The sequence below is a fragment of the Galeopterus variegatus genome, unplaced genomic scaffold (genome assembly GCF_000696425.1).
Source record: "Galeopterus variegatus unplaced genomic scaffold, G_variegatus-3.0.2 Scaffold1913, whole genome shotgun sequence".
NCBI classification, from domain to species: domain Eukaryota; kingdom Metazoa; phylum Chordata; class Mammalia; order Dermoptera; family Cynocephalidae; genus Galeopterus; species Galeopterus variegatus.
In genome coordinates this window covers 170,876-198,376 of record NW_007728024.1, presented here as the reverse complement: position 1 = coordinate 198,376, position 27,501 = coordinate 170,876, and the positions used below count along the sequence as shown (strand labels likewise).

General features: G+C 36.2%; 1 protein-coding gene across 2 annotated transcripts in view; it reads right to left on the bottom strand.

Annotated features, from left to right (window-relative positions):
- The window catches only part of SASS6 (spindle assembly 6 homolog (C. elegans)), a 50,894-nt gene that overhangs the window by 3,902 nt on the left and 19,491 nt on the right, over positions 1-27,501 (bottom strand). For both annotated transcript variants that reach the window (XM_008579569.1, XM_008579570.1), the window contains 6 exons: positions 26,834-27,028; positions 26,637-26,726; positions 26,381-26,560; positions 25,899-25,980; positions 25,067-25,203; positions 22,379-22,507 (listed from right to left, as the gene is read on the bottom strand). In XM_008579569.1, the coding sequence (XP_008577791.1) occupies positions 22,379-22,507; positions 25,067-25,203; positions 25,899-25,980; positions 26,381-26,560; positions 26,637-26,726; positions 26,834-27,028 (813 nt within the window). The remainder of the gene's footprint in view (positions 1-22,378; positions 22,508-25,066; positions 25,204-25,898; positions 25,981-26,380; positions 26,561-26,636; positions 26,727-26,833; positions 27,029-27,501) is intronic.

The following is a 27,501-nucleotide window of genomic DNA, read 5'->3' as shown; positions in this document are numbered from 1 at the left end:
AAAAAAAAAAAAAAAAAAAAAAAAAAAAAAAAAAAAAACAAATCAATTCACTCACATACACACACACACACACACAAAAAAAAAAAAAACCGGGGGGGGGGGGGGGGAAGAAGATATAACAACTATACTTTCATGAAGTTACTACAACAAGCAAACGGAAAAGACATTCTTGGGGGGGAGGGGAGAGAGGGAGGAGGGAGGGAGGTGTCGGTGATGGGCCATAATAATCATATACAGTGTATATTGACAAAATAAAAATTAAAAAAAAAAAAAAAAAATCACTATACTAATAGATAAAAGAAGAAAAATCATGACTACTCACATACAGAAGAAAAGGCATAAGAAAACAATAAACATCTATTTTTGGTAAAAATGCATAATAAAACAGGAATATATAGATACTACCTTAATATGGTAAAATTATAAATTAGAAAGATATGCTGATGTACTTAGCTATCAAGGTTCAATAATGTAAACATATCAGATCTCCCTACATTAATCTACACTTAATAACATTACAAACAAATGGGATGTTTGTTTTAAGCAAGACAAGCTGATTCTAATATTCCTTATAGAAAAATAAGCATGCAATAAAGAGGGAGGAAAATTAAGAAAGGGCACCAAATGTTAATACAGCTTCCAGCCACCAATCATAAACAATTAGAAAGTTGGACAAAAGAAATGAAAAGAATGTTCTCAGGTAAAGACCACAGATAGTACAGGACTGTGATTTCTGAGAGAAATGTGATCCCTACAATCAACCTACCTTTCTAACTGGAGTCACTTTTCTGAGAGCAGGTGCAGAAGGAAAACACATTGCTAAGTTGAGGAGATCAAGACCAGAGTTTAGGGAGGTTGGGTGGCTGGAGGTTGTAGGACAGAGTTCTGATGAAAGGGGAGCTATACAGAGAATGAGCTGTGGAAGTCTTCCTGTGGGTCTCCTTGAGTCTTTGTCAAGTACTAAGTACATGCACAGGGTAAAATGCCACAAGGCTGGGAAAGTAAGACAGGGACATTTTAAGCTGAACAATTTCCAAGGTTCATAAGCAAACAGACAAAGCAGAGTCCTTGGCTAGGGCTTCAATGGAGAGCTGTGAAGGGTCGCACCTTTGTAATAGGGTTGAACTATCCTTTGAATAGAAGATATTTTAGATGTACCCTAGTAAATGTCAAGAAAAATGAACAAACAAAAAAAACCTCAAAGGGATCAAAGTGATCTACAAGTAATTTAAATGCCTACAACACTTTAAAGGGAAGATAATACAATCCAGACAATCATCCAGAATGTAACCTTCTCAGTGTTCTACATCCTATCAAAAATTACTAGAGATGACAATAAGTAGGAAGATATGAGTCACACCCAGAAAAACAGTCAATAGAAGCAGATCCAGAAATGACAGAAATTATGGAACAAGGACACAAATGTATTAAAACCAGGTACACAGACTTGATGAAAATTAAAAGTATGAGAAAAAAGGGAAATAGAAAAAAGAATGATATGGAAATTTCAGACATGAAAAAGTTATCTAAAATGGAGATTTCTCACTGGATAGATTAACAGCAAATTAAACACTACATATAAAAACACTAATGAATTTTAAGTCACAACATTAGAATCTATATAAAATGAAGCAAATGATAATGAAATAGATAAATGAACAGTCTCAATGGGGCAATACCATGTGATCCACCATGTATAATTGAAGTACCAAAAGGAGTGAAGATAACAGGAAAAAAATGTGAAGAGCTATTGACCAGAATTTCTTAAACTGACACAAACTATAAACCCAGCAGCTGAAAACCTCAAAAAACAAAAAACAAAAAAAAAAAAACCCAAGTGAATAATGATACACACACAACCAGACCAAGGCACATCATAATTAAGTTGCTAAAAATCAATGATAAAGAGAAAACCTTAAAATCACCCAGAGAAAAAAGTCACTTTATATAGAGGAAAAGTTATAAACGTGACTACTGACAACTTGCTGGAAACTATTCAATCCAGGCAACAATGAAATAACATCTCCAAAATGCAGAAAGGAAAAAAGAAATTTGTCAGTCAACCTAGAACTCTATATGTAAAGAAAATAAAAGCAGAAAGAATTAATTGCCCACAGACCTTCACTGTAAAATAAAGACCTGTACTGTAAGAGAACTTAAAGTTATTGAGGAGAAAAGTGAGGAGAAAAGAAAATGATACCAGCTAAAAATTTAGATCTACATAAAGGAATAAAGTATGTAAATGGTAAATGTATGGGTAAGCCAAAAAGACTTTTCCTTGTTTAATTTCTTTAGATGATACTTGATTGTTTAAAGACCAAGAAAAAAAAGTGGGGTTTATAACAAATGTAGAAGTAAAATTTAGACAACAGTAGCAGAAGGACATGAGAAAGCTAATGGAAGTACAGTATTATAAAGTATTTTATATGGGAAGTAACATGATATTATTTGAAGGTAAATCACAGTAAGATGAAAATGTATACTGTAAACTACAGCAAACACAAAGAAAATACAGCTAATAGTAGATATAAAATGGAAAACAAAATAAAATGCACAATTAATTGGAAAGAAGGCCAAAAAAAAGTAGAAAAGGAAAACAAGGTGTTTTCTACATGATGGGACATACAGAAAACAAACAAGACAATAAACCTTATCACTATATACACTAAATTTTAAAATCTCTAAGACAAAATATCAGAATCAATAAATATGTAAAAGTCAATTATAGAATATCTAAAGAAACCCAACTTAAATATAAAGCACAGATTTGTAAAAGTAAAGTGATAAAAAAAATATTTCATGTAAATACTAATCTAAGAACACTAGGGTACAATATTAATATCAAGGTACATTCTTCTTTCTGCTCTTAGGTATGAAAAAAGGAACTCCTAAGAGTCAAAGAGAGTGAGAAAAATCCCCTTTTTTCTTTCTCTGTTCTCTCCTCTCCCAACTCCCAGGCCATTCTATGAAAGCAGAAGTGACAGAGGTGATGGTGATAGCAGCAGTGGCCAGGCAGACACATAAAACTCTGAAGAAGAATCGTATTCTCTGACCAAAGGCACTGTGGTCTCACGAGCATGGGACAAGTCCTCATTACTTCTTTCTTTTTTTGTCTTCCCACTGCTTGGCACCAGATGTAGACACAATTGCAGGAACTGTGCGGCAGAGAAGGAAAACCTAGGCCTATGCTTTCTAGCCAGAAGACCAGGAAGGGGGACCTAGGGGCCTGGAAAATTTTAAGAAAATAGTGGAGAGAAAGGAATTCAAGAAAGAAATCCCATAAAGCTGTGTATGAACTCTTGGGCTTACTTACAAGCTGCACATGCAAGATCTGACCCTAATCAGCATATCAAAGCTTTGAGAACTGAACTATGGGATAAACCACTGCCTGGGTCACAGAATAGCCACTGGATGGTCTGCACTCAGGACAGATCCAAATTGCATAGCAAAGTCTTTGAAAACTGAACTGACATAGGAACCAGAACAAAGGCAAATCAGAACGTGTGACTTGAACCTAACAAGAGTGAAAGTCTGGTTAAAAAAAACTAAAAAAAAAAAAAATCACATTCTCCTTAGGATTTAATCAAAATCTAGAGTCTCATAATATTCAAATGTTCAGGATACAACCCAAAATCATTTAGCAAAGAACCAGGGAAAAGACCAACTAAAAGATGTCAATCCTAATAAGATAACACAAATATTGCAATTATCAGAAAATCACTACAAAGCACCCATTATAACCAAGTTCTAAGAAGTAAGAGTGAACACTCTTGAAAAGAATATAAAAGAAAAGTCTTAAAAATTAGAAGATGTATAAGGGAAACAAATGGAAAATTTTAAACTGAAAAAATTCACTGGATGAGCTCAATAAGTAGAATGGAGATGACAGAGAAAAGACTCAGTAAACTTGAAGACTGATCAGTAGATATAACCAAATCTGAAAAAACAGAAAAAAAAAAAAAAAACATAAGAAAGAAAGGATGAAAAGAACAGAACCTCCTGGACTCATGGGAAAACAGACAAAGGTCTACATTAGTCTTCTGAGTTCCAGAAACAGAGAAGGAAGAGTATTGTCCAGGAAAAAATATTTGAAGAAATAATTTCTGAACACTTACAAAATTGGCAAAAGATATTAATTACAGATTCAAGAAGCTTACCAAACCCCAAAGAGCATAAAGTCAAAGAAATCCATGCCTAGATATGTCACTGTCAAACTGTTGCAAACTAAAGAAAGAATAAATCTTGACAACAGCCAGAGAAAATAATCAATTATATAAAGGTGAACAACAATTCAAATTTACTGCAAATTTCTCATAAGGAATCATGGAGGCCTGTTCATTCTTAGAGATTTAACAAAAAAGAAAAAGAAATAAAAATCATGGAGGCCTAAAGGAAGTAAAACATTTTGAAAGTGCTTAAGGAAAAAAACTATAAATACAGAATCCTATACCCAGAGAAAATATCATTCAGAAAAGAAGGTGAAAGAAAGGCATTCCCAGATGAAGGAAAAGAGAGACTTCTTTGACAGAAACCTCCACTAACATGAATGCTAAAGAATATTTTATCATTCAGGTCAATGACATCAGAGGGGAACTCATAATATCAGGAATGAAAAAGAGCTAAAAAAAAATGGTAAACACTATAAATATAATGAAGTATACTTCTCTGCTCAAGTATTTTAAATATGTATAATGGTTAATAGCAAAAATCATAGTATTGTCTGATAAAACTTCCAATGTATATAGACATAATACATGTAGAATACAAAAACAAATGAGAAAAGGTACAGGGACTATATGGTATTAAAATATTTATATCCTGGTTGAAGTGGTAAAATATTAATTTTACACACAATTTAAAAGTTAAGTATGAGTATTATAATGCTTGGAGCAACCACTAAAATAAAAACTATACTAAGAAATATAATCAAAAACACAACAGAGCTTCCTTTTTGTCTGACACCTTAGCGAGGCCGCAGTGGTCACCACTACTCTCTGAGCTTCGCAATGCCACCCAAGGACAAGAAGAAAGACAGAGGAAAGTCAGCCAAGAAAGACAAAGATCCAGTGAACAAAAGTGGGGGCAAGGCCAAAAAGAAGTGGACCAAAGGCAAAGTTTGGGACAAACCCAATAACCTAGTCTTGTTTGATAAAGCTGCATTTGACAAACTCTGTAATGAAGTTCCAAACTATAAATATGTAACCCTAGCTGTCGTCTTTGAGACTAAAGATTTGCTGTTCCCTGGCCAGGGCAGCCCTTCTGGAGTTCCTTAGTAAAGGACTTAAACTGGTTTCAAAGCACAGAGGAAAAGTAATTTACAGCAGGAATACCAAGCGTACAGATATCCCAGCTGCTGGTGAAGATGCATGAACAGGTCAAACCAAATATAAATTTGGAAAAATAAAACTTTATTAAAAAAAAACAAAAACAGAAGCCCTACAACAGAAAAACTAAAATGGAATACTAAAGAATGTTCAAATAACCCAAAAGAAGTCACAAAGGAGGAAACAAAGGAATTAAAAACAGAAGGAACAAACAAGATATGCTCTTTATATGAAAGCCACTTTAAATATAATGATATACATAGGTTTCAAATAAAAAGGTGCTTAGATATTCCGTGGAAACACTACTCAAAAGAAATCTTTCCTTGCTCTGAAGTCTACTTTGTCTGATATGAAAATTACCGAAAATAAAGAAGAAAGCTGCATAGTGATGAAAGGCTCAATTAACCAAGAGGATATAATGATTCTAAAGGTATACGCACCTAGCAAAAGAGCTTGAAAATACATGAAACAAAACCTGATAGAATTAAAAGGAAAAATGGAAGAAATGGAAACATTCACAAAAATAATTGGAGATATCAACACTCCTCTCTCAGTAATTGATAAAACAAGTAGACAGAAAATCAACAAGGATACAGAACTCAATACCATTAAACAACCAGATCTGAATAACATTTAGAGAACACTGTCCAACAAAAACAGAATACCTACTCTTTTTCAAGTGCTCATAGAACTTTCACCAGTATAGACTATATGCTAGGTCATAAAACCAATCTTACCAAATATAAAAGAGTTGAAATCATACAAAGAATGTTTTCTGACCATTCTGGAATTAAACCAGGAATGTATAGCAAAAAGATATCTTGAAACTATCCAATTAATTAGAAATTTTTTTTTTTTTGTCTTTTTTGTGACTGGTAAGGTGATCACAACCCTTGGTGTGGGGTCGCCCGCACCACGCTCAGCCAGTGAGCGCACAGGCCAGTCCTATATAGGATCTGAACCCGCGGCAGGAGCATCACTGTGCTCCCAGCACTGCACTCTCCCAAGTGCGCCATGGGGCCAGCCCTTAATTAGAAATTTTTAAACACACTACTAAATAGTATGAGGGTACTTCAAAAATTCCATGGAAAAATAGAAAAGATAATATCTTTTTCCTTTTTTTTTTTTATTGTAACATAGTTGATTTTACATATCTGTGGAGTACAGAGTTGAATATCATTACCTGTGTGCAATATGTGATACTCAAATCAGGATAATTAATATATTCAACATTTTAAAATGTGATTGTTTTTCATGAACCTTTACCAATTCCATCCTTACCTCCCCTCCCAACTCACCCTTTTCCACCTCTGGTAACCTCAGTTCTGTCCTTTCCTTTTGAAAGTTCAATGTATAATTGTGATTATTGTATCTTTTCTTTAATTATTTTTTATTTTTTACATTCTATGATGTTGTTGTGAATCAGTTGGGAGGGAGAGGGAGAGGAGGAAAGAAACAGGATGGAAGGAGAAAGGAAGGGGGCAGGGTTGAGGCCTGTGGCACCTCCCTCATTCCCACAGGGGAGACCACAGGGCTTCCAGCAGCAGCTTGGTCATTGTCCAGCTGGGTGCAGATGTTAGGAGTGTGGCTAAAGCCTTAGCTCCCCACCACCCCAGCTTGGGAGCCCAGGACACTTCCTGTGGTAGCTTGGTAGTCTTCACTGGGCTGGTTGCACATGTCGGGGGGGGCATGGCTGAGGCCCTGGGCCCGCCACTGCCCTGGCTCAGGAGAACCTGGGGCACTTCCTGCAGTGACTAAGTGATTGTTGCTGGGTTGGTTACAGGTGTCATGGGGGCGTGGCCAAGGCCCAAAGCCCCCACCCTTGGTACTGGTTGTGGGTGTCAGGGGGCATGGCTGAGTCCCCCAACACTCCCCTCTCTCTGGCTTGGTAGCTCAGGGGACTTCCGGTCTTTCTAGTTGTTAAAGAACTTTTGTGAAATGAGACCTTTACTAGTTAATATCAAACTTTGGTCGTAGGTATTTTGTTTTTACTTTCAGTTCTGTGTTGGGTTATTTGCTGTTCTCACCACTTCAACTCTGCACTGGAACTAATTTGTAGTCCTCTGCTTACTTCTAAAATGGGGGAACTTCCTGTGGGACCAGTACTTGAGCTCTGTGGTTGTTGAGCTAAATTGCTGCTTTGCTGCTGTTTCCCTGGGGAATGCTTTTTGTGCCGCTCAGGTTTTAATGGTTGACTTTATAGACACTTCTGGCTCTTGTGAGATCCGGTGCACCTGGGTTGTGTGGAAACTCTGGTCTGGCCCTGAGTCCTTCAGCAAACTGCACCCCCTGCAGTTCTATATTCCTGACCAGTCTCCACTGATAGGTCCTACACTGATTGGGGGGGCAGATCAGCTGTCCTTGCTGTGTCCCAGTGTTCCCCCGGTGGGCCCATCTCCCCCACCACCCATGCTCCAAACACTTCCCATGGGGTGGGCTGTGTGCCGGTCCCTTGCAATGACTCACCAGCCTCTGAGTGGCTTTTTTTTTTCAGTTGTTGTGGCTCCTCACTCCTAAGTGGGTCCACGAGAACCCTATTAGTGGCCTTGCTGTCCTGGGGGCCACCAAGGCCCTCTTCTCCTCTGCTGCCTCCAAGCAACTTCATTCGAAGGGCACAGCTGTAGCTTTTGCCAGCTCCTACTCCATGTGCTCAGCAGCTCCAGCCTGGAAGCAGCCAGGATTCAAAACAGTTGAAGCAGTATTTTCTTTCTCCCATCATGGCTTCTCCCACCTTCATGCACTCCATAGGTCTCTCTTCCTCTTCCCCTGAGCTCTAGCAGCCCCAGCTTGGCTATCATTGCTTTTTAATAGTTGAAAATCGGCTGATTTGTGGGAGAGAGTGACGTTAGGGACTGTCTATTCTGCCATCTTGACCAAAAGCCCTAATTTATTTATTTTTTTAGCTCTCACTTATGCATGAGGACAAATGGTATTTCTCTTTCTCTGCTTGGCTTATTTCAATTAACATGACTTTCTCTACGTCCATCCATGTTGCTACAAATGTCAGGATTTCATTCTTTTTTATGGCAGAGTAGTATTCGATTGTGTAATATACCAGATTTTCCTATTTGGTTATCCGATGATGGGCATTTAGGTTGGTTCCAACTCCTGACTACTGCAAGTAAAGCTGCAATAAACAAGGGAGTGCAGGTATCCCTTCAACATGATTTCCATTCCTTTGGGTATATACCCAGCAGTGAAATTCCTGGATGGTATGGCAGTTCTGTCTGTAGTTGTTTGAGGAACCTCCATACCATTTCCCATAATGGCTGCACCAATTTAGAGCCCCAGCAACAGTACAGGAGTGTTCCCCTTTCTCCACATCCTCACCAGCATTTGTTATTCTCTGTCTTTTTTATAATAGCTAGGCTAACTAGGGTGAGATAATATCTCAGTATGGTTTTGATGTGCAATTCCCTGATGCTGAGTGATGTTGAGCATTTTTTCATGTGTCTGTTGGCCACCTGTGTATCTTCCTTTGAGAAATGCCTATGCAGCTCCTTTGCCCATTTTTTAATCGGGTGTTTTTTGTTTTTTTTTCATTAAGTTAAGTTGTTTGAGTTCCTTGTATATTCTTGATATTAATCCTTTCTTGGATGCACAGTTTGCAAATATTTTCTCCTAAACTGTAGGTTGTCTTTTCACTCTGTTATTGTTTTTTTTGCTGTGCAGAAGCTTTTTAGTTTGATATAATCCCATCTTTTTCTTTTGTTGCCTGTATTTCAAGGTTCATATTCATAGTCTTTCCTCAGTCCTATTTCCTAAAGTGTTTCCCCTATGTTTTCTTTTAGAACTCTTATAGTTTCAAATCTTGTATTTAAGTCTTTAATCCATTATGAGTTGATTTTGGTAATATGGTGAGAGGCATGGGTCTAGTTTCATTCTTCTGCATATGGATATCCAGTTTTCCCAGCACCATTTATGGAAGAGGCAGTCTTTTCTCCAATGTATATTCTTGGTTTCTTTATCAAAGATCAGTTTGCTGTAAGTACATGGGTTGACTTCTGGGTTCTCTATTCTCTTCCATTCATCTGTCTGCCTCTCTGCTTTACTGCAAGTTCCATGCTGTTTTGGTTACTATAGCTTTGTAGTATAATGCCTACAGCTTTACTTTTTTTGGTTCAGGACTGCTTTGGCTATTTGTTGTCTTTTGTTGTTCCACTTGAATGTTAGCATTGTTTTTTCTATTTCTGCAAAGAATGTCATTGGTATTTTGATGGGGATTTCACTAAATCTGTAGATCGCTTTGGGTAGCATGGGCATTTTCACAGTGCTAATTCTCCCAATCCAAGAGCATGGAACATCTTTCCATCTTTTTATGTCCTCTCTAATTTCTTTCAAGAATAATTTCTCATTCTTGTAGAGATGTTTCACCTCCTTGGTTAAATCGATTCCTATGCATTTTATTTTGGGGTGACTATTGTAAATGGGATAGCTCTTGATTTCTTTTCCTGCTAGTTCATTGTTGGAGCATAAAAACACTACTGATTTTTGCATGTTGATTGTCTCCTGAAACTTCACTGAAACCATTTATCAATTCAAAGAGTTTTTTTTGTAGAGTCTTTAGGCTTTTTTATATATAGGATCATGTCATCTTCAAACAGGGACAAGTGACTTTGTCTTTTCCAATCTGTATGCCCTTTACTTCTCTCTCTTGTCTCATTGCTCTGACTAGTATTTCCAATAGGACATTAAATAGTTGTAGTGAAAGTAGGCATCCTTGTCTTGTTCCCATTCTTAAGAGAAAAGCTGACAGCTTTTCCCCATTCAGGATGATATTAGCAGTGGGTTTGTTGCATGTGGCTTTTATTGTGCTGAGATACTTTCCTTCTATATCTAATGTGCTGAGAGTCTTTATCATAAAGGATTTTGAATTTTGTCAAATGCTTTTTCTGCATCTATTGAGAAAATCATGTTTTTCATCCTTGATTTTGTTGATGTGGTGTATCATATTCATTGACTTGTGTATGTTAAACCATCCTTGCATCCCCAAGATAAACACTACTTGATTGTGGTGTATAATTTTTTTGATGTGTTGCTGTATCAATTACTAATATTTTACTGAGGATTTTTGAGTCTAAGTTCATCAAAGAAATTGACTTGTAGTTTTACGCTTTTGTTGTATCTTTATTTGATTTTGTTATCAGGGTGATGCTGATCTCATAGAATTAATTTGGGAGAATGGCCTCTGTTTCAGTTTTTTGGAATGGTTCAAAGATAATTGCTATTATTTCCTCTTTAATGGTCTGGTTGAATTCAGCAGTAAAGGCATCAGGTCCTGGGCTTTTCTTTGTTGGGAGACTGCTGATTACTGCTTCAATCTCATTGCTCGTTACTGGTCTGTTTAGGTTTTCTATTTCTTCTTGGTTCAGTCTTGGTAGTTTATATGTGTCCAGAAATTTATCCATTTCCTCCAGGTTTTCAAATTTGTTGGTGTACAGTTGTTTATAATAGTCTCTAATGATTCTTCATATTTCTGTGGTATTGGTTGTAACATCTCCTTTTTCATTTCTAATTTTTGTTATTTGGGGCTTCTCTCTCCTTTTTTCAGTTAGCCTAGCTAACTGAAATGATTTGTCTATTTTGTTTATCTTCTCAAAAAGGCAAATTTTTGTTTCATTGATCTTTTGTATCATTTTTTGGATTTCTATTTTATTTAATTCTGCTCTGATCTTAATTACTTATTTCCATTTACTAATTTGAGGATTGGATTGTTCTTGTTTACCTAGTTCTTTGAGGTGCAGCATTAGATTGTTTGTTTGAAATATTTTTATTCTGTGGATGTAAGTGCTTATTGCAACAAACTTCCCTCTTAGAACTGCTTTGGAACATTTCACAAGTTTTAGTATGCTATGTCTTTATTTTCATTAGTTTCAATAAGTTTTTGTTTGTTTGTTTGTTTTTTTAAAGATGACTGGTAAGGGGATCTTAACCCTTGACTTGGTGTTGTTGTCAGCACCGCGCTCAGCCAGTGAGCGAACCGGCCATCCCTATATGGGATCCGAACCCGGGGCCTTGGTGTTAACAGCACCACACTCTCCCGACTGAGCCACGGGCCGGCCCTCAATAAGTTTTTTTATTTCCTTTTAAATTTCTTCTGGGACCCATATTTTGTTCAGGAACATGTTGTTTAATTTCCATGTGTTTGTATAGTTTCCAGAATTTCACTTGTCATGGATTTCTAGTTTAATCTGTTGTAGTCTGAGATGATACTTGAAATGATTTCAATATTCTGAACTTTGTTGAGGCTTGATTTGTGACCTGTGTTCTATCCTTAAAAATGTTCCATGCACTGATGAGATGGAAGAATATTTATTCTGTTGTTGCTGGATGAGATGTTCTGTAGATATCTGCCAAGTCCAATTGGTCTTAAGTGTGGTTTAAATCCTGTGTTTCTCTATTGATTTGTTGCCTAGATGGTCTGTCCAATGTTGATAGAGGGGCATTCAGGTCCCCAACTATTATCATATTTGGGTCTCTTTCCTAAGGTCTAATATATAAGGTCTTATATATCTGGGTGCCCCAAGGTTGGGTGCATATATTTTTATGATAGTTACGTCTTCTTGCTGGATAGATCCCTTTATCATTATATAATGGTCTTCTTTGTCTCCTTTTATAGTTTTTTGTTTAAAGTCTATTTTATCTAATAAAAGAATAGATACTCCTCCTCAATTTTTATTTCCATTTGTGTGGTACATATTTTTCCATCCCTTCACTATTAGTCTGTTTGTGTCTTTAAAAGTAAGGGGAGTCTGTTGTAGAAAGCATGTAGTTGGGCCTAGCTTTTTAATCCAATCAGCCAGTCTGTGTCTTTTGAATGGGTTGTTACTGAAAGGTATTGGCTTACTTCTAGCATTTTATCAGTTTTCATTTGGATATTTTGAATATCTTTTGTTTCTTTCCCTAAAATTGTCTTCAGTGTTTGTTGGCTTTTGGAGGCGGTAAGATACATTTTCTCTCTCTTTCTCATTTGCATTTTTGTTCTACCAGTGAGTTTTATTTTTTCTTGTGTATTCATGGCAGTAAATATCATTTTTTGGATTCCAGATGCAGTACTCCCTTGAGGATTTCTTGTAGGAGTTGTGAGGTCTGGGAAATATGCTATTTCTCCTTTGTTTATGAAGGATAGCCTTGCTGAGTATAGCATTCTTGGCTGGAAGTTTTATTTTTAGTATTTTTAATTTATCATCCAATTCTCGGCTGGCCCGTAGAGCTCCTGTTGAGAAGTCTGCTTCAGTTTGATGGAGACTCCCTTATAGGGTGACTCGACACTTCTCTTGCTTCTTTTAGGATTCTCTCTTTGAGTTTTGTCAGTTTGACTATAATGTGCCTCAGAAAGGACCTTTTTTGGATTGAATCTGTTTGGTGATCTCTGAGCCTCCTGAATCTGAAGGTCTATGTCTCGCTGTATACCTGGGAAGTTTTCCACTATTATTTCATTGAACATGTCTCAATGCCTTTTCCTTTCTCCTCCCCTTCAAGAATACCCATGATTTGGATGTTTCTGTGCTCAAGGCTTTCTGCTATCTCTCTTAGACTTCCTTCATTTAAAAAAAAAATTTTTTTTGGCCACCTAAGTTATTTCAAAGGGACTGTATTGAACATCACAAATTCTTTCTTCTGCTTGCTCTAGCCTGATGTTTAAGCTCTCAGCTGTGTTTTTTATTTTGTTGAATGACTCCTTCAGTTCCATGAGTTCTGCTATATCCTTTTTTAAGGTATTAGTCTCTCTGTAAATTTCCGGATAGCTTTGTTCAGTTCATTATGTCATCTAATTGTGTCTCCTCACATCTTATTGAGTTTCCTTAAGGTTTTTACTAGAATTCCTTTTCAGTCATTTCAAGGGTTTCCTGCTCCATGGGGTCTGGTATTTGAGTTATTGTATTCCTTTGGTGGACTCGCATTTTGTTTTGTCATATTTCTAGTATTCTACATTGATGTCTGGTAGAGCAGTTGCTTCTTCTATTACTCTCCTTCCCGGGACTTCACTGGTGAACATCCTTGTGTCAATACATTTGAGTGGCTGGCAGTCCACCTGCACAGTGGCAGTGGCTGTCACGACTGCTGCTGTGGTAACAGGCTACCCTGGTGGTGGTGGTGGTTGTGGAGGTGGCTTTGGCAGGCTGCCTGTGTGGCAGTGGTGGCTCAAGCAGTGGCAGGCTGCTCACATGATGATGGTGGCTGCCTGGTGGCCCCAGTGGTGGCAATAACTGCAGCAGTGGCAATTACAGCAGCCACCTGCTTTACTGCAGTGTCCACAGTAGCAACCTGCGTAGCTACGGTGTCTGCAGCAGCAGTGCTGGTGGCTGCAACAACCTCCCTCACATCTGGGGTGTCTGAGTAGTAGTGGGGTTACCTCATGGGGGTGGCAGAGGTGCCAGCAGCTGCAACCATCTCCTTCACATTTGCAGTGTCCAAAGCAGCAATTGGGATACCTTGTGGGGACACCAATGGTGCCAGCTGCTGCTACTGTCTCCCTTGCATCTGTGGTGTCCTTCACAGTGTCCTTGGTGGCAGTAGCGTTAACCTGCAGTGGTAGCAATGGCAGCAGTGGTTGCAGCTGCCTTCCTTGCATCTGTGGAGTATACGGCTGCAGTGACGGGTAATCTGCAGGAAAGCTGCTCTCCAGGGAGCTGCTCTGCGATGGGCAATGGTTCTGAGACCAGAAAATGGCTCCGGTGATTATGGTGGCAGTGGCTGTGGGCCTGTTTAGATCTTTAAATCTTTTCACGGACTTTTTGAAGAACCCCCATACATAAGTCAAGAAGGAAATTTCATGGGAAATTAGGAAATATCTTGAACTGAATGAAAATGAAAATATGGCATACCAAAATTTGTGGAATGCAGTTAAAGCGAAGACTAGAGCAAAAATTATAGCATTACATGTTTATACTAAAAAAGAAAAAAGGGAAGGGGGAGAAAAAGGTCTCAAATAAGAATACACTTTTCCACCTTAATAAAGTAGAAAAAGGAGCCAAACAAACTCAAGGCAAGCTAAAGATAAGAAAATATTAAAGAGCAGAAATCAATAATTTGAAAAATAGAAAAATCGGGCCAGCCCGGTGGCGCACTGCTACAGTGTGCCGCTTGGGAGTGCGGTGGCGCTCCCAACGAGGGTTCGGATCCCACATACAGACCGGTTCCCGCTCACTGGCTGAGCGAGGTGCAGGTGCAACACCGAGGGTTGCGATCCCGTTGCCGGTCCCGGTCCGGTACGGGCGTGACACTGAGGGTTGCGATCCGTTGCCGGACACGAAAAAAGACAAAAAAAAAAAAAGAAAAATCAATGAAACCAAAAGCTGGTTCCTTATATAAATCAATAAAACTGGTAAATCTCTTGTCAAACTGATTCTTAAAAGAGACAAGAACAAAATTACCATTAACAGTAATGAAAAAGAGAATATCACTACAGGTCCTAGAGACAGTTTAAAAAGTATATGAAATGTTATAAACAATCTATGCACGTAAATTAAAAACTTAAATAGTTTAATCTCATGAAAGTCACAAATGACCAAAACTGCCCCCCCCCCCAAAAAGGTAAATAACCAAAATGGTCCTGTGGCTACTGAAAAAATTTAATTCATACCTATTAAAAAAAACCTCCCAAAAAAGAAATCTCTAGGCCCAGATGGTTTCACTGGAAAATTCTACTAAACCTTAAAGAAAAAAAAAGCAATTCTACACAATACAGTCCAGAAAATACAAAGGGCACTTTCCTACACATTTAATAAGGCCAGCATTACCCTGATTTAAATTTTTTATAAATAAAGACAATGCATGAAAAGTAAACTACAAACCAATATCCTTTATGAACACAGACAAAATCTTCATCAAACTATCAGAAAACTGATTCCAGTAGTATACAAAGAATAATACTCCATGACAGTGTGAAGTTTATCCCAAGAATGCAAGGCTGATGTAATATCTGAAAAGCAACATAATCCAGCTATTAACTGATAAAAGAAAAGCCACATAGATTAATTCAGAAAAGGCATTTGACAAAATTCATCACCCATTTATTATAAAAGCTCTTAGCAAACTAGAAATGGAATAAAATTCCCTTAATCCAAAATATGGGACTTACAAAAAACCTACAACAAATATAATGATAAAAAACTGAATGCTCTGTCCTGAAGGCCAGGAATAGGAACAGAATGCCTGTTCTTGCCATATTTATTCAAGTTGTAATAGAGGCTCTAGACATTGCAATAAGGCAAGTAAAATAAATAAAGGCAACCAAATTGGGAAGGAAGAATTAAAATTGTCATTTTTAGGGCCGGCCCGGTGGTGCACTGGATAGTGCGCCGCTTGGGAAGCGCGGCGGCGCTCCCGCCCGAGGGTTCGGATCCCACATGCGGACCGGTTTCCGCTCGCTGTCTGAGCGAGGCACGGGGGCAACGCCGAGGGTTGCGATCCCGTTGCCGGTCCCCGGTCCGGTGCGGGGGCGACACTGAGGGTTGCGATCCGTTGCCGGACACGGAAAAATACAAAAGACAAAAAAATAAAAAAATAAAAATAAAAAATAAAATTGTCATTTTCAGGTAACATGAGTGTCTATATAGAAATAAATGAGTTTAGCAAGGTTTCAGAATTCAAGCTCAATATATAAAAATCAATTACATTTCTATACATCAATGAGTAGCCTAAAAAAAATTAATAAAATAATTACATTCACAATAGCATCAAGAAGTATAAAATACTTAGAAACAAACTAACAACAAAAGCAATGCAAAACTCATACAATGAAAACTGCAAAATATCATTTAGATAAATTAAAGATCTAAATAAATAAATAGACATGTAATGTTCATGAATTGGAAGACAAAATATTGTCAAAATGGTGTTTCTTTCAAAATTGACTGTAAATTCAATTTACCCCTCTCTAAATCCAAATAGACTATTTTGTAGAAGCTGACAAGTGGATCTGAACATTTATATGGAATTATAAAAGATCTAAAATAATAATTTTGAAAAAGAACAAAGTTGGTAGATTTACATTACCTACTTTCAAAACTTTAAAGTCAAGGTAATCAAGACAGTGTGGTATTGGCACAAGAACAGACATATAGATCAATGAAACAGAATTGAGAGTCCTGAAATAAATCCTTAAATTTAGGGTCAATTGGTTTTCAACAAAGGTCCTTAAGCAATTGAACAAGGAAAAAGTCTTTTCAACAAATGGTACTGAGATAATTGGATATCCACATTAAAAAAAAAAACTTACATCATTATTTCACACCATACACAAAAATTATCTTACAAAGGATCACAGATCTAAATGTAGCACCTAAAATTATAAAACTTTAGAAGAAAACATAGTAAAAATGTTTTCAATCTGTTGCTGGACAAAGAGTTCTTACGTATGACTCCAAAAGCATGATCAAGAAAAGAAAATAAAAATTGATGAGTTCGACATCGTCAGAAATTAAAAACTTTGCGATTCAAAAGATATTAAGAAAATGGAAAGGGAAGCCACAAACTGGGATAAAATACTTGCAAATAATATATTTGATAAAGGACTTGTATTCAGAATATACAAAGAACTCTTATAACTCAATAAAAAGACAAACAACCTTATTTTAAAATGGACAAAAGATTCAAACAAATATTTCACCAAAGAAGAAATACTGATGTCAAATAAACACATGAAAAGATGCTTTAGGGAAATACAAATTAAAACCACAATGAGATACTTCTACACATGTATTAGAATGGCTAAAATTAAACTGACCATCCCAACTGTTGGAAGGATGCAGAAACTTGAATCCTCAAATTGCTGGTGGTAAATGGTAAAACCATTTTGGAAAAGTTTGGTAGTTTTTTAAAAATCAAGCATATTCCATCAGCCATTCCATTCTTAGGTATTCACCCCCAATAAATACAAAGATTTGTACACAATGCTCACAACAGCTTATTTTATAATATCCAAAAACTGAAAACAACCCAAATGTACATTAGCTGATTAATGGATAAACCAATTGTGGCATATCCATACAATGAAATACTAAGCAATTTAAAAGAAATAAACTACTGATACACATTACAACCTGAATGAACCTCAAAGACACTATACTAAGTGAAAGAAGAGAAACACAAAAAATTATATATTGTATGATTCTTTTTATATGAAATATAGAAATACAAATTTATAAAGACAGAAAGCACATCAGTAGTGGCCTAGCTGGGGGCTGGAGTGTGGATTAACTGCAAACAGGCTCTGGGGAACTTTTTGGGGTAACTTAAATGTTCTAAAACGGGACTGTGGTGATAGTTACACAACTCTATAAGCAAACTAAAATTATTAAACTATAAACTTACAATGGAAGAATTTCATGATATGGAAATTCTACCTTAATAAAGCTTTAAATTTAAAAAAAAGGAGGCAAAAAGACAAACCAAAAATTGGGGGTGGGGGAAAGGCAAAATAATGTAGGAAATAATAACAGCACATAAAAGCAATACAAATTAGTGTACAGAATATATAAAGAACACTTAAGAAGTCATAAGTGTTAAACATTCCAAATAAAAAAGAAATGAACAGGAATTTCATAAAGTAGGAAATAACCCCAAAATATATAAAAAGATGTTTCTCATTTTAATAAGAGGGAAATGTCGATTAACATAAGATACTGCTTCAGTCACTAGATTGACAAAATGCCTTTGACCCAGTTACTTCTAAGAATTTATCTTACAAATTTATTTGTACAAGGCTACAGAGACATATGTACAAAGACAGTTGCTGGAGCATTGTATGACTACATAGACTGAAAAGAATTTAATTGCCTGTAAACAGAGTACTACCTAAATTAATTATATTACATCATATACTGGAATACTATGAGATCACTAAAAAATAAACACATACTTACATTCTGATACACCGAAACAAACCTAGTCCATGATAATATTGTTAGATGAAAAAAGCAAGGCACAGAACATTGGGCATGTACTATTTATGTTTATATATACAAACACCCATATATATGAACATACATACAAATATATGTGCACACACATATTCTTGTATATGCTTTGAATACTTTTGGAATATATCACAAGAAACTCCTAACAGTGTTTTTCTCCAAGGAGAGGACTGGGGACCACAGTAGGGACATTTAGAGAGTATATCTTCTTGTACCTTTGGAAACTTCCTATACTCATACATTATCTGTTTTTAAAAACAGTTAATACCAAATAAACAAAAGATTAATTTAGAACCATCTAGTAAATGAGGTAGTTAATCAAACTGAGTGATTCTATCTCTAGATAAAATCTGTCTCTGAATACACACTGTGGGCCAAACTCTAGGAAGATAAAGAAATCAATCATCTGGGTCCTTTCTCATTGTAGAAAATCTCTCATACACCTCATAATTACCTCCATGAAACCTAATCATGTTTGACCTTGCGCATCAAGAATTTATTCCAAAAGATTGTATCATAAGTATTTTCTTTGATATCAAATAACATCTCTTTTTAAATAACATTTTAGTTTGAAAAATACTATAATGGTGTTTCACCACAAAATGCAAGCACCATAGTGGCAGGGGCTTTGTCTTGTTCACTGCTGTATCTCCTGCAACTAGGACAATGCTTGGCCATAGTAAACATTTATCAAATTTTTATTGAATGACTGAATCCTTGGCTACTATTGTCTTCAAAAATAAAAGAGAAGAAATAAGTAATTTTGTCTATTTTGCTTTAAAATTATCAAGTGTTTGTTCTTTCTATTTGTCAGCACAGCACAATCTTTTTAAATACCCATATACAGTAGTCCCTCTTTATCCATGATTTCACTTTCTGCAGTTTCAGTCACTGGGGTCAACCACAGTCCAAAATAGGTGAGTACAGTACAATAAAATATTTTGAGAGAGAGAGAGACACCACATTCACATAACTTTTATTACACTATATTGTTTTAATTTTTCTATTTTATTATTATTGTTGTTAATTTCTTTCTTTCTTTCTTTCTTTTTTTTAAAAGATGACCGGTAAGGGGATCCTAACCCTTGACCTGGTCTTATCAGCACCACACTCCCTCAAGAGAGCCACAGGCTGGCCCTGTTAATTTCTTACTGTGCCTAATTTATAAATTAAACTTTATCATAGATATGCATGTATAGGAAAAAATATAGTATAAACAGACGGTCCCTGACTTAAGATGGCTCAACTTTACAATGGTGTGAAAGCGATAAGTATTCAGTAGAAACCGTACTTTGAGTACCCATATCGCTATTCTGTTTTTCACTTTCAATACAGTATTCAATAAATCACATGCAATGTTCAACACTTTATCATAAAATAGGCTTTGTGTTAGATAATTTTGCCCAACTGTAGGCTAATGTAAGTGTTCTGAGCATGTTAAAGGTAGGCTAAACTAAGCTATGAAGTTTGGTAGGTTAGGTATATTAAATGCACTTTCAACTCATGATATTTTCAATTTACAATAGATTTATTGGTACATAACCCCATCGCAGGTAGAGCATTTATATGGTGTTCAGTACTATCTGCAGTTTCAGGCATACAACTGGGGGCCTTGGAATATATCCCCTGTGGATAAGCAGTTGGGAACTACTGTATTCTTTCAGCATGATTTTGTTTCTTGCCTAATTTAACTCCTCATGTTATCTCACATCCTCACAGTTAAACATCTAATTGAACATACTAAATCTCAACAATAACATTTTAAGACATCAGTTATATATCACAGACTCCATGTCATGAAATAAAATGGTGATCTTTTAACTGCAACTCAAACGAACATGTTTTAATTGCCATAGCTGCTAACACAAAACGAACAAGTTCAATGGTCACCTAAGTCGGCAGTGATTAGTGGTATAAGAAGAAAATCTTATAACTTTGATTTATATCCATTTTTAATCTCATTCTTTAATTTCTATTTTTGAATACATTTTAATATTAATAATAGCAAATAACATTTATGGAGCACTTATCATGTATCAGGCACTATTCAAAGCAAATGCCTTAATTCACTTAAACTCAATAAGCCTTACTCAGTAAGGTAAATAAAATTATTGCTCCATTTTACAAGTGGGGAAATTGAAGCATGTGAGTTGGTTGTTTTTGGTTTGTTTTTTAGTGGTTATGCCTCACTTCACATTGACAGAGGCAGGATTTAAATCCTAACATCAGACCTCACTTTCTTAACCACTAAATTATACTGTATATAATACAGTAGTTCGGTAGTACATATATAAAATTCACAAATAAATAAATTTGATGTGTTAGAGATCCAAGCTCAAAGTGTTTTGTTTGTTTCAGGGTTTTATGGGGTTTTTTTGTTTTTTTTTTTTACTGTTAGGAATACATGATCATAGGAATATGGAGATCAATGATATACAAAATACTGAAAGTCTTGCTCCTATGTTTAACAAGACCCTTGGTTCCACAAGACCTTTAAAAAAGGTAATATTGGGGGCTGGCCCGGTGGCGCACTGGATAAGTACGCCACTTGGGAAGCGCGGTAGCGCTCCCGCCTGAGGGTTCAGATCCCACATACAGACCGGTTCCCGCTCACTGGCTGAGCGAGGCGCAGGAGCAACGCCGAGGGTTGCGATCCCGATGCCGGTCCCCGGTCCGGTACGGGGGCAACACTGAGGGTTGCAATCCGTTGCCGGACATGGAAAAAGACAAAAGACAAAAAAAAAAAGGTAATATTGGGCCGGCCCAGTGGCACACTGGAGAGTGCACCGCTTGGGAGTGTGGCGGCGCTCCCGCCGAGGGTTCGGACCCCATGTGGAGACCGGTTCCCGCTCACTGGCTGAGCGCGGTGCAGGCGCAACACCGAGGGTTGCAATCCCGTTACCGGTCAGTAAAAAAGACAAAAAGGAGAAAAAAAAAAAAAAGGTAATATTATTTTATAATTCATATTTAGTCCTACTAACTAGGCAACTGTCTATAGTAGCTCTTGTCCTCATTTTGGACATTATATATATGCCTGGAAAGATGTTTAAAGTGAAAAACAACTGTGTATTCAATCATAATTTTCAAGAGAAAAAAATGGTCCCAAGATGCAATCACGCTTCAGTATACTGATATTTATTACAAAACAATAGTACCCCTTTGATCGCACAAATCTAATTCTCCTTAATAAGCAATGCAAGAAGAGCCAATTGAATGCATCTAAATACTCTTTAGAAAATAGTATTATAAGCATAAAAAGTCAGGCTTAATCCTCATTTCACTGAGAATTCTCAATAGCTCCAAATAATCAGTAAGAGTATGGCTAAAAAGAAGCCCATGCCTAAGCAACACAGCTAACTTATTTTTAGAGCAACCCATACCTACTTTTATAAAGAGTTTATAATACTAGTTTCAAAGTCCTCCATCTACCTTTTATAAATATTCTTTTCATAAATGTTTGTCTCCATGATGTAGGAAAAACACAGTTTGGACCTAAAGTTAGGAATGAAAATAAAAGCAGTCACTGATCTAAATGGATTAAATTATTGTGAAAATAAAATTATAATATATATGAAAACAATATATAATTCTAAGACATTAGTAATAACGATGATGAAGTCAAGTGGACAGAAAAAAGCCTTAGCAAGTAAATCAAGGGTTGGAGGAAATGCTTATCATATACTATTTGAGATAATGTTGCCAGAACTACATTTCAAAACTTGCGAAAAGCCTACACAACACCAGACCTTTAAATTTTGATAATAGAATCCAAAAATGTTACCACAGCTAATATGCTAGCAGTATGAAGTCAGTAATTCTCATTAGGATTGAGAGTTGTAGGAGATTCAAGTAGAAGAATGAACAAAACTGGAGAGATTGAATAGAAATAAGGGTTTAAGCATATTGGTGTCCAATCTTTTTATACATTACAGTGACTCAAGAAATATACAAGTATAGTACATACAATATTTCCTATAAGCATATATACTAGATATTGAGTAATGTATTCATCTATTACCTAATACTTAGCAACTGACCAAAGAATAAGTGAACTTTTGAAAAGATGAAAAATATTTGTGTGCTAATTAGTTGCTATATTTTTCCAAAAACAGTACTAGTTAATTTGGCTACCTTTGGTCCTGAAACCGGTTGGATGTTATTTTTGGAAGACATTGGATGAGGAAAGGTGTTCTGGTACGTAAACGCAGAGGAGACAGGATAACCAATCCCACAAGTTGGGTAAGTCAGTCTACCATCAATCTAAAAATAAAAACATAAAAATGATTAAGGATGAGAAATTAATTCTAATAGTATTTGCTGATCCAGGAGGCGTTAGTTCTAGTAACTAATAGTTAAGAGCATTATCTCAGAGGCCAATTTTATTTATCATGACACCACAAAACCACTGTATTATACAGCAGAAAGCTGGGATATCTTTGGCCCAGAGGCTTTTTAGAGTTGCTATGCAAGTTTGGATAGAACTACTGGGCCCACCTTTGAACCGAGTTAAAACAAAAACTTCTGAGCTATCTTGGTTCACTTTATGCCTCCTGAAAAGGGGTAGGGGCAGAGTCTTAGATCAATAGGCCAATGAGAGATAAAATAAAAATAATTTCCTGCCAGACTGAATAAAAATAAGATCAGTGTTTGGGGGCCAGCCCATGGCTCACTTGGTAGAGTGCGGTGCTGATAACACCAAGGCCATGGGTTCGGATCCCATATAGGGATGGCCGGTTCGCTCACTGGGTGAGTGTGGTGCTGACAACACCAAGTCAAGGGTTAAGATCCCCTTACCGGTCATCTTTTAAAAAAAATAAATAAATAAAAATAAGATCAGTGTTTGGGGGCCAGCCCATGGCTCACTTGGTAGAGTGCGGTGCTGATAACACCAAGGCCATGGGTTCGGATCCCATATAGGGATGGCCGGTTCGCTCACTGGGTGAGTGTGGTGCTGACAACACCAAGTCAAGGGTTAAGATCCCCTTACCGGTCATCTTTTAAAAAAAATAAATAAATAAAAATAAGATCAGTGCTCTTAAATGAACTAATTGAGATAATAATTGTCTTTGCCGCTAATTTTCAATATAGTGGCAACCACCATTAACCAGTATCATGAAAACAATGTTTATTTTTATAATAACAGGCCAACTGAAACACAAATCATAAGAAGCAATTGTGTACACCAATGGCTGCATGACAAAAATACCTTTCTCACAGCTATTTATCATCTCAGTCATTCAAGGTTAAGCCTGTCAAATTTTTTCAAGCTTGTAATTCAGCCCTAGGTACTTCTTTCTGTACCTTTTTCCAATTTAGCATCAATTCTTTCCCTTCTTCGGACATCTAGTACTATCTGATTTACCAAAGCAGATTAAAAACTCAATTAGACATCTGAAGTTTAAACCCTCTGCCAATGTCCTCCAGCCAAACCCACCAGGAACACAACTATAGATGTACAAGCTGGTTTATTGCTCGTTGCAACAGAGTTAAGACTGCACACACCCTGGGAAATAATGGGGTGTCTCAGCAAGTGGTTGTTTAAAAAGTATTTATTTATTGGATTTAGGCATATGTTAGGTGATTTAAGTGTAAGTTTAAGAAAGTGGGGCTTTGGGCCGGCCCGGTGGCGCACTGCTACAGTGCGCCGCTTGGGAGCGCAGCGGCGCTCCCGCCGAGGGTTCGGATCCCACATACAGACCAGCCGCTCACTGGCTGAGCGAGGTGTGGGCGCAACACCGAGGGTTGCGATCCCGTTGCCGGTCCAGGTCTGGTACGGGTGCGACACTGAGGGTTGCGATCGGTTGCCGGTCATGAAAAAAGACAAAAAGGAAAAAAAAAAAAAAAAAAGAAAGTGGGGCTTTGCTGTGGATAGGAAACAACTAGGAAGTGGGGATAAACATATGACTGGGTATCTGAATAAATCCTATCTAAGAAGGCAGGAGGAATGTATTAAGGCCAAAGATGTAACTGGTAAAGGAGCAGCCACTCATGTTAGCCAGGATAGGAGGAAGGTTGGCCATTTTTGTGGTTTGGCAATGTTCGTATTTTTGTCTTTGTTCAGACATGATTATGGAGTGGTCTCGTTTTTGTCCTGATCTATCACAGTAACAGGGTGACCTTATCTGATGTTGATATTCTATGAAATTGTTATGTTCTACAGGAAAACCCCAAGGCCCTCTTGTGTGTGCTATGCAAGCTCCTAGCAGCACCTAGGCTTAGCCACCTCATAGCACCAGGCCATCTCTTGGATATAAGGAGCTGCTTTTCTTATTCTTCCAACTTATTTCTTGCAAGGAAAACACAAAAGACCTCATGCTAGAAGCTAGAGTTTCTTCCAACTCTAACCAGTTTCTTCTAGAATCCAGACTTGACAATTCTGCTAACAGGGCTTATCTTTTTCTTTCTTTTCTTTTTCTGATGGAATTCAGTTTACATTTTTTCCATCATAGTTCCAAACTTGAACTCAAAACCTGAATTCTCTCTTCTTGAAGTCTCCTAAATATTATGTGTGTGTGTATGTGTGTATTTTAAAGTTTTTCAACTTATTTAGAATTAAAAGTAATGTAATAAAGAGTTAGTACTGAATGATATCTATACCCAGTAAAGTCTTACAAAGAAGTGTGTCCTTCAAATATAGTCACTTTGTGAAGAGCAAGTATACCTATGTCCCACTTCCAAGGGTAACTGAAACTCTACTTCAATGCTAATAATTGTAGGAACCCAGTTTGTATCGGGGCCAGCACCTTAAGTCATGGAGACTTCCTAACAATCTGGGAATACTGTTGCTTTGGAAATACCCTAAGATCTCTTAAATCTTACCACATTCAGGTTAGGAGAAATTCCACTTCTGATTGTATTGCTGCTAGAATGTGCAGGTGGAGTGGTAGAAGGTCCCAATACATCTTGCTTTCTCACTAGCTGATTTTCATTTAGCTCTTTATTTAACCATGTGATTACTTAAATAAAAGAACAAGAAGCAAGGTAAAGAATTTTATTTGACTTTTTTACTTTTCTAATCATTTTTAACATTTAAAAGTTATATTAAGATTTTTTTAATTTTAAGTTTTTATAACTACCATATATCACAGGGGAACAATACAGGTTCACCTAAATTTTTGCCATTAAAGATTTTTATTTTAGCAACTGCCACATAGGATTCCTTATTCTATTACTCTCAGAAGTACGTGTCTCTGCCACTCAAGCATCTCTTTCAAAGCTTTTACTTCTAGAATATCTTACAGTTTAAGTTTGCAATCCTATGTCTGATATCTAGTATTAGAAACTGGGAAAATGTTAGTTAAAAGCCTCATCTTATATTTTAGTTTCAAATTATTCATATTACAACTATTAGATAAACACAGCAACTAAAAAAAAGTAGTGAAGAATTTAAACAATAAATTATAGTCAGTATTTTCAACACTTTTAATTTTGGGTTACTGACACATGTGATATGATATCCTTTATAATGATGATAACTTACAGGGCGAATGATGTAACTTACTATAGCAAAGACGTTAAAACAGTATGTTTAAAGCAGAAATTATTCAGATGTACCAATAGCTTGATTTACCTACACTTTTATGAATTCAAATAAAATTTTCAGATGAATAAAACTACAAGCCTCATTTACATAAAAATGTAACATACTCACACTTTTCATTATTTTTTAGAAGCTGTTTGCTTTCTTCAAGTTTTTGAACTGTAGCTTCTAATTGTTCTTGTAATTTGCATACCTGAAATATGTCAATCCTCACAATAAGTCAAGAAAATAAGTTAAAATAAAAACTGAAGAAATGTGTTATATTAATTAAATAATTAAATGATTACTACTATTATTGAATGAGAATAGAGGAATTAATTCAACTATGTAATAAAATATTTACATGTGAAAATATACATACATATACTCATATAAGTGTAATCAAGGTATTTAGATCATGATAACTAACTTTTCAAACTGAAATAGGTTATTAACTTCTGTTAAATCTATTCATCTTCTTTTGTTAAAAAAAAAAAAAGGCCAAGGCCATTCTCTAATACAACAAAGTAGAAATTTTAAAAATACATCTCAGGAAGCTTGTTATACTTTACAAATAAAATAGTCACAACACAAAAATATAAAATATTAACTACCTCTTGCTCTTTAATTCGGAGAGACTGTCCAACATCTTGTAATTCCTTTTGTTCCTTTTGTAATTTTTCCTCCTTCTCAGCCAAGAGTTTTTCTTGCTGAACAGTAACTGTATTCTTCAGTTTCAATTTACCCATTAGAGTTTTCAGATCCCCTTGTAACTTCTTTATAATTTCATTTGCCTGTAAAGAACTTCATATGTAAATCTCTATATAATCTAATGAGATATTAATATTTTATTAAATTTTTAAAACAAACCTTCAGAAGTTCTGCTGATAATGATTTTATTGTAGCTTCAAGTTTTCCTAGTTGTACCTGATTTTTCTCACCATTTTCTTCTAAAACCACCTGATTTTTAAAAATAAATAAATAAATAATTAGGACATGTGTTGTGTTGGAAAAGCATTACTTGTAAATGTGATCATCAATTTGTTTAGAAAAATTTAAAAACAGACCTTTTGCTCCTGGATTGTATCAAATGCTTCTTTTGTTCTTAAAACAAGCTGATCCTTATCTTTGATTTCCTGTTCTAAAACTGCCACTTTTGTCTGTAGCTGATTAATATGCTTTTCTTTCTCATGGCATTCAGCATCTAGTGTAGAATTCTCTCTTCGCAAAGAGAGTACTTCTTGCTTAGTCCGCTGTAGCTCCTAGAGGCAAGAAAAAAGAAATTATGCATTATGAAAAAGAGAAGTTGGCTGGTCTGGTTATTTATAGTTAAGTTTTTTAAAATAACCAAAATGTCTTTCATAATTTTAAACTTCTAATACAGATTTTTTCAAAAGACCCAGAAATCTCTCTAATGATATGTGTAACATAGATTTGGAATACAGTTGTAAAATACTCTACTATCTAATTCGATCATATAAAGGGAATATAAAACAATCCTGATTTATGAATAAATTGCTACAACTTTAAAAAAACTAGTAACAAGAATTTTCCAGTGTCTCCCCAACTGATTCTAAGGGGTTAGAGCCACCATCTAAAGTTAACACTTTTTTCTGTCGGCTATATGTACAGATCTTTTTTTAAAAGGGGGCTCATACTGGGCAGTTTTATAATCTACCTTCTTCACATAATATATTACAAATATTTTCCCATGTCAACAAATATGTTAACATTT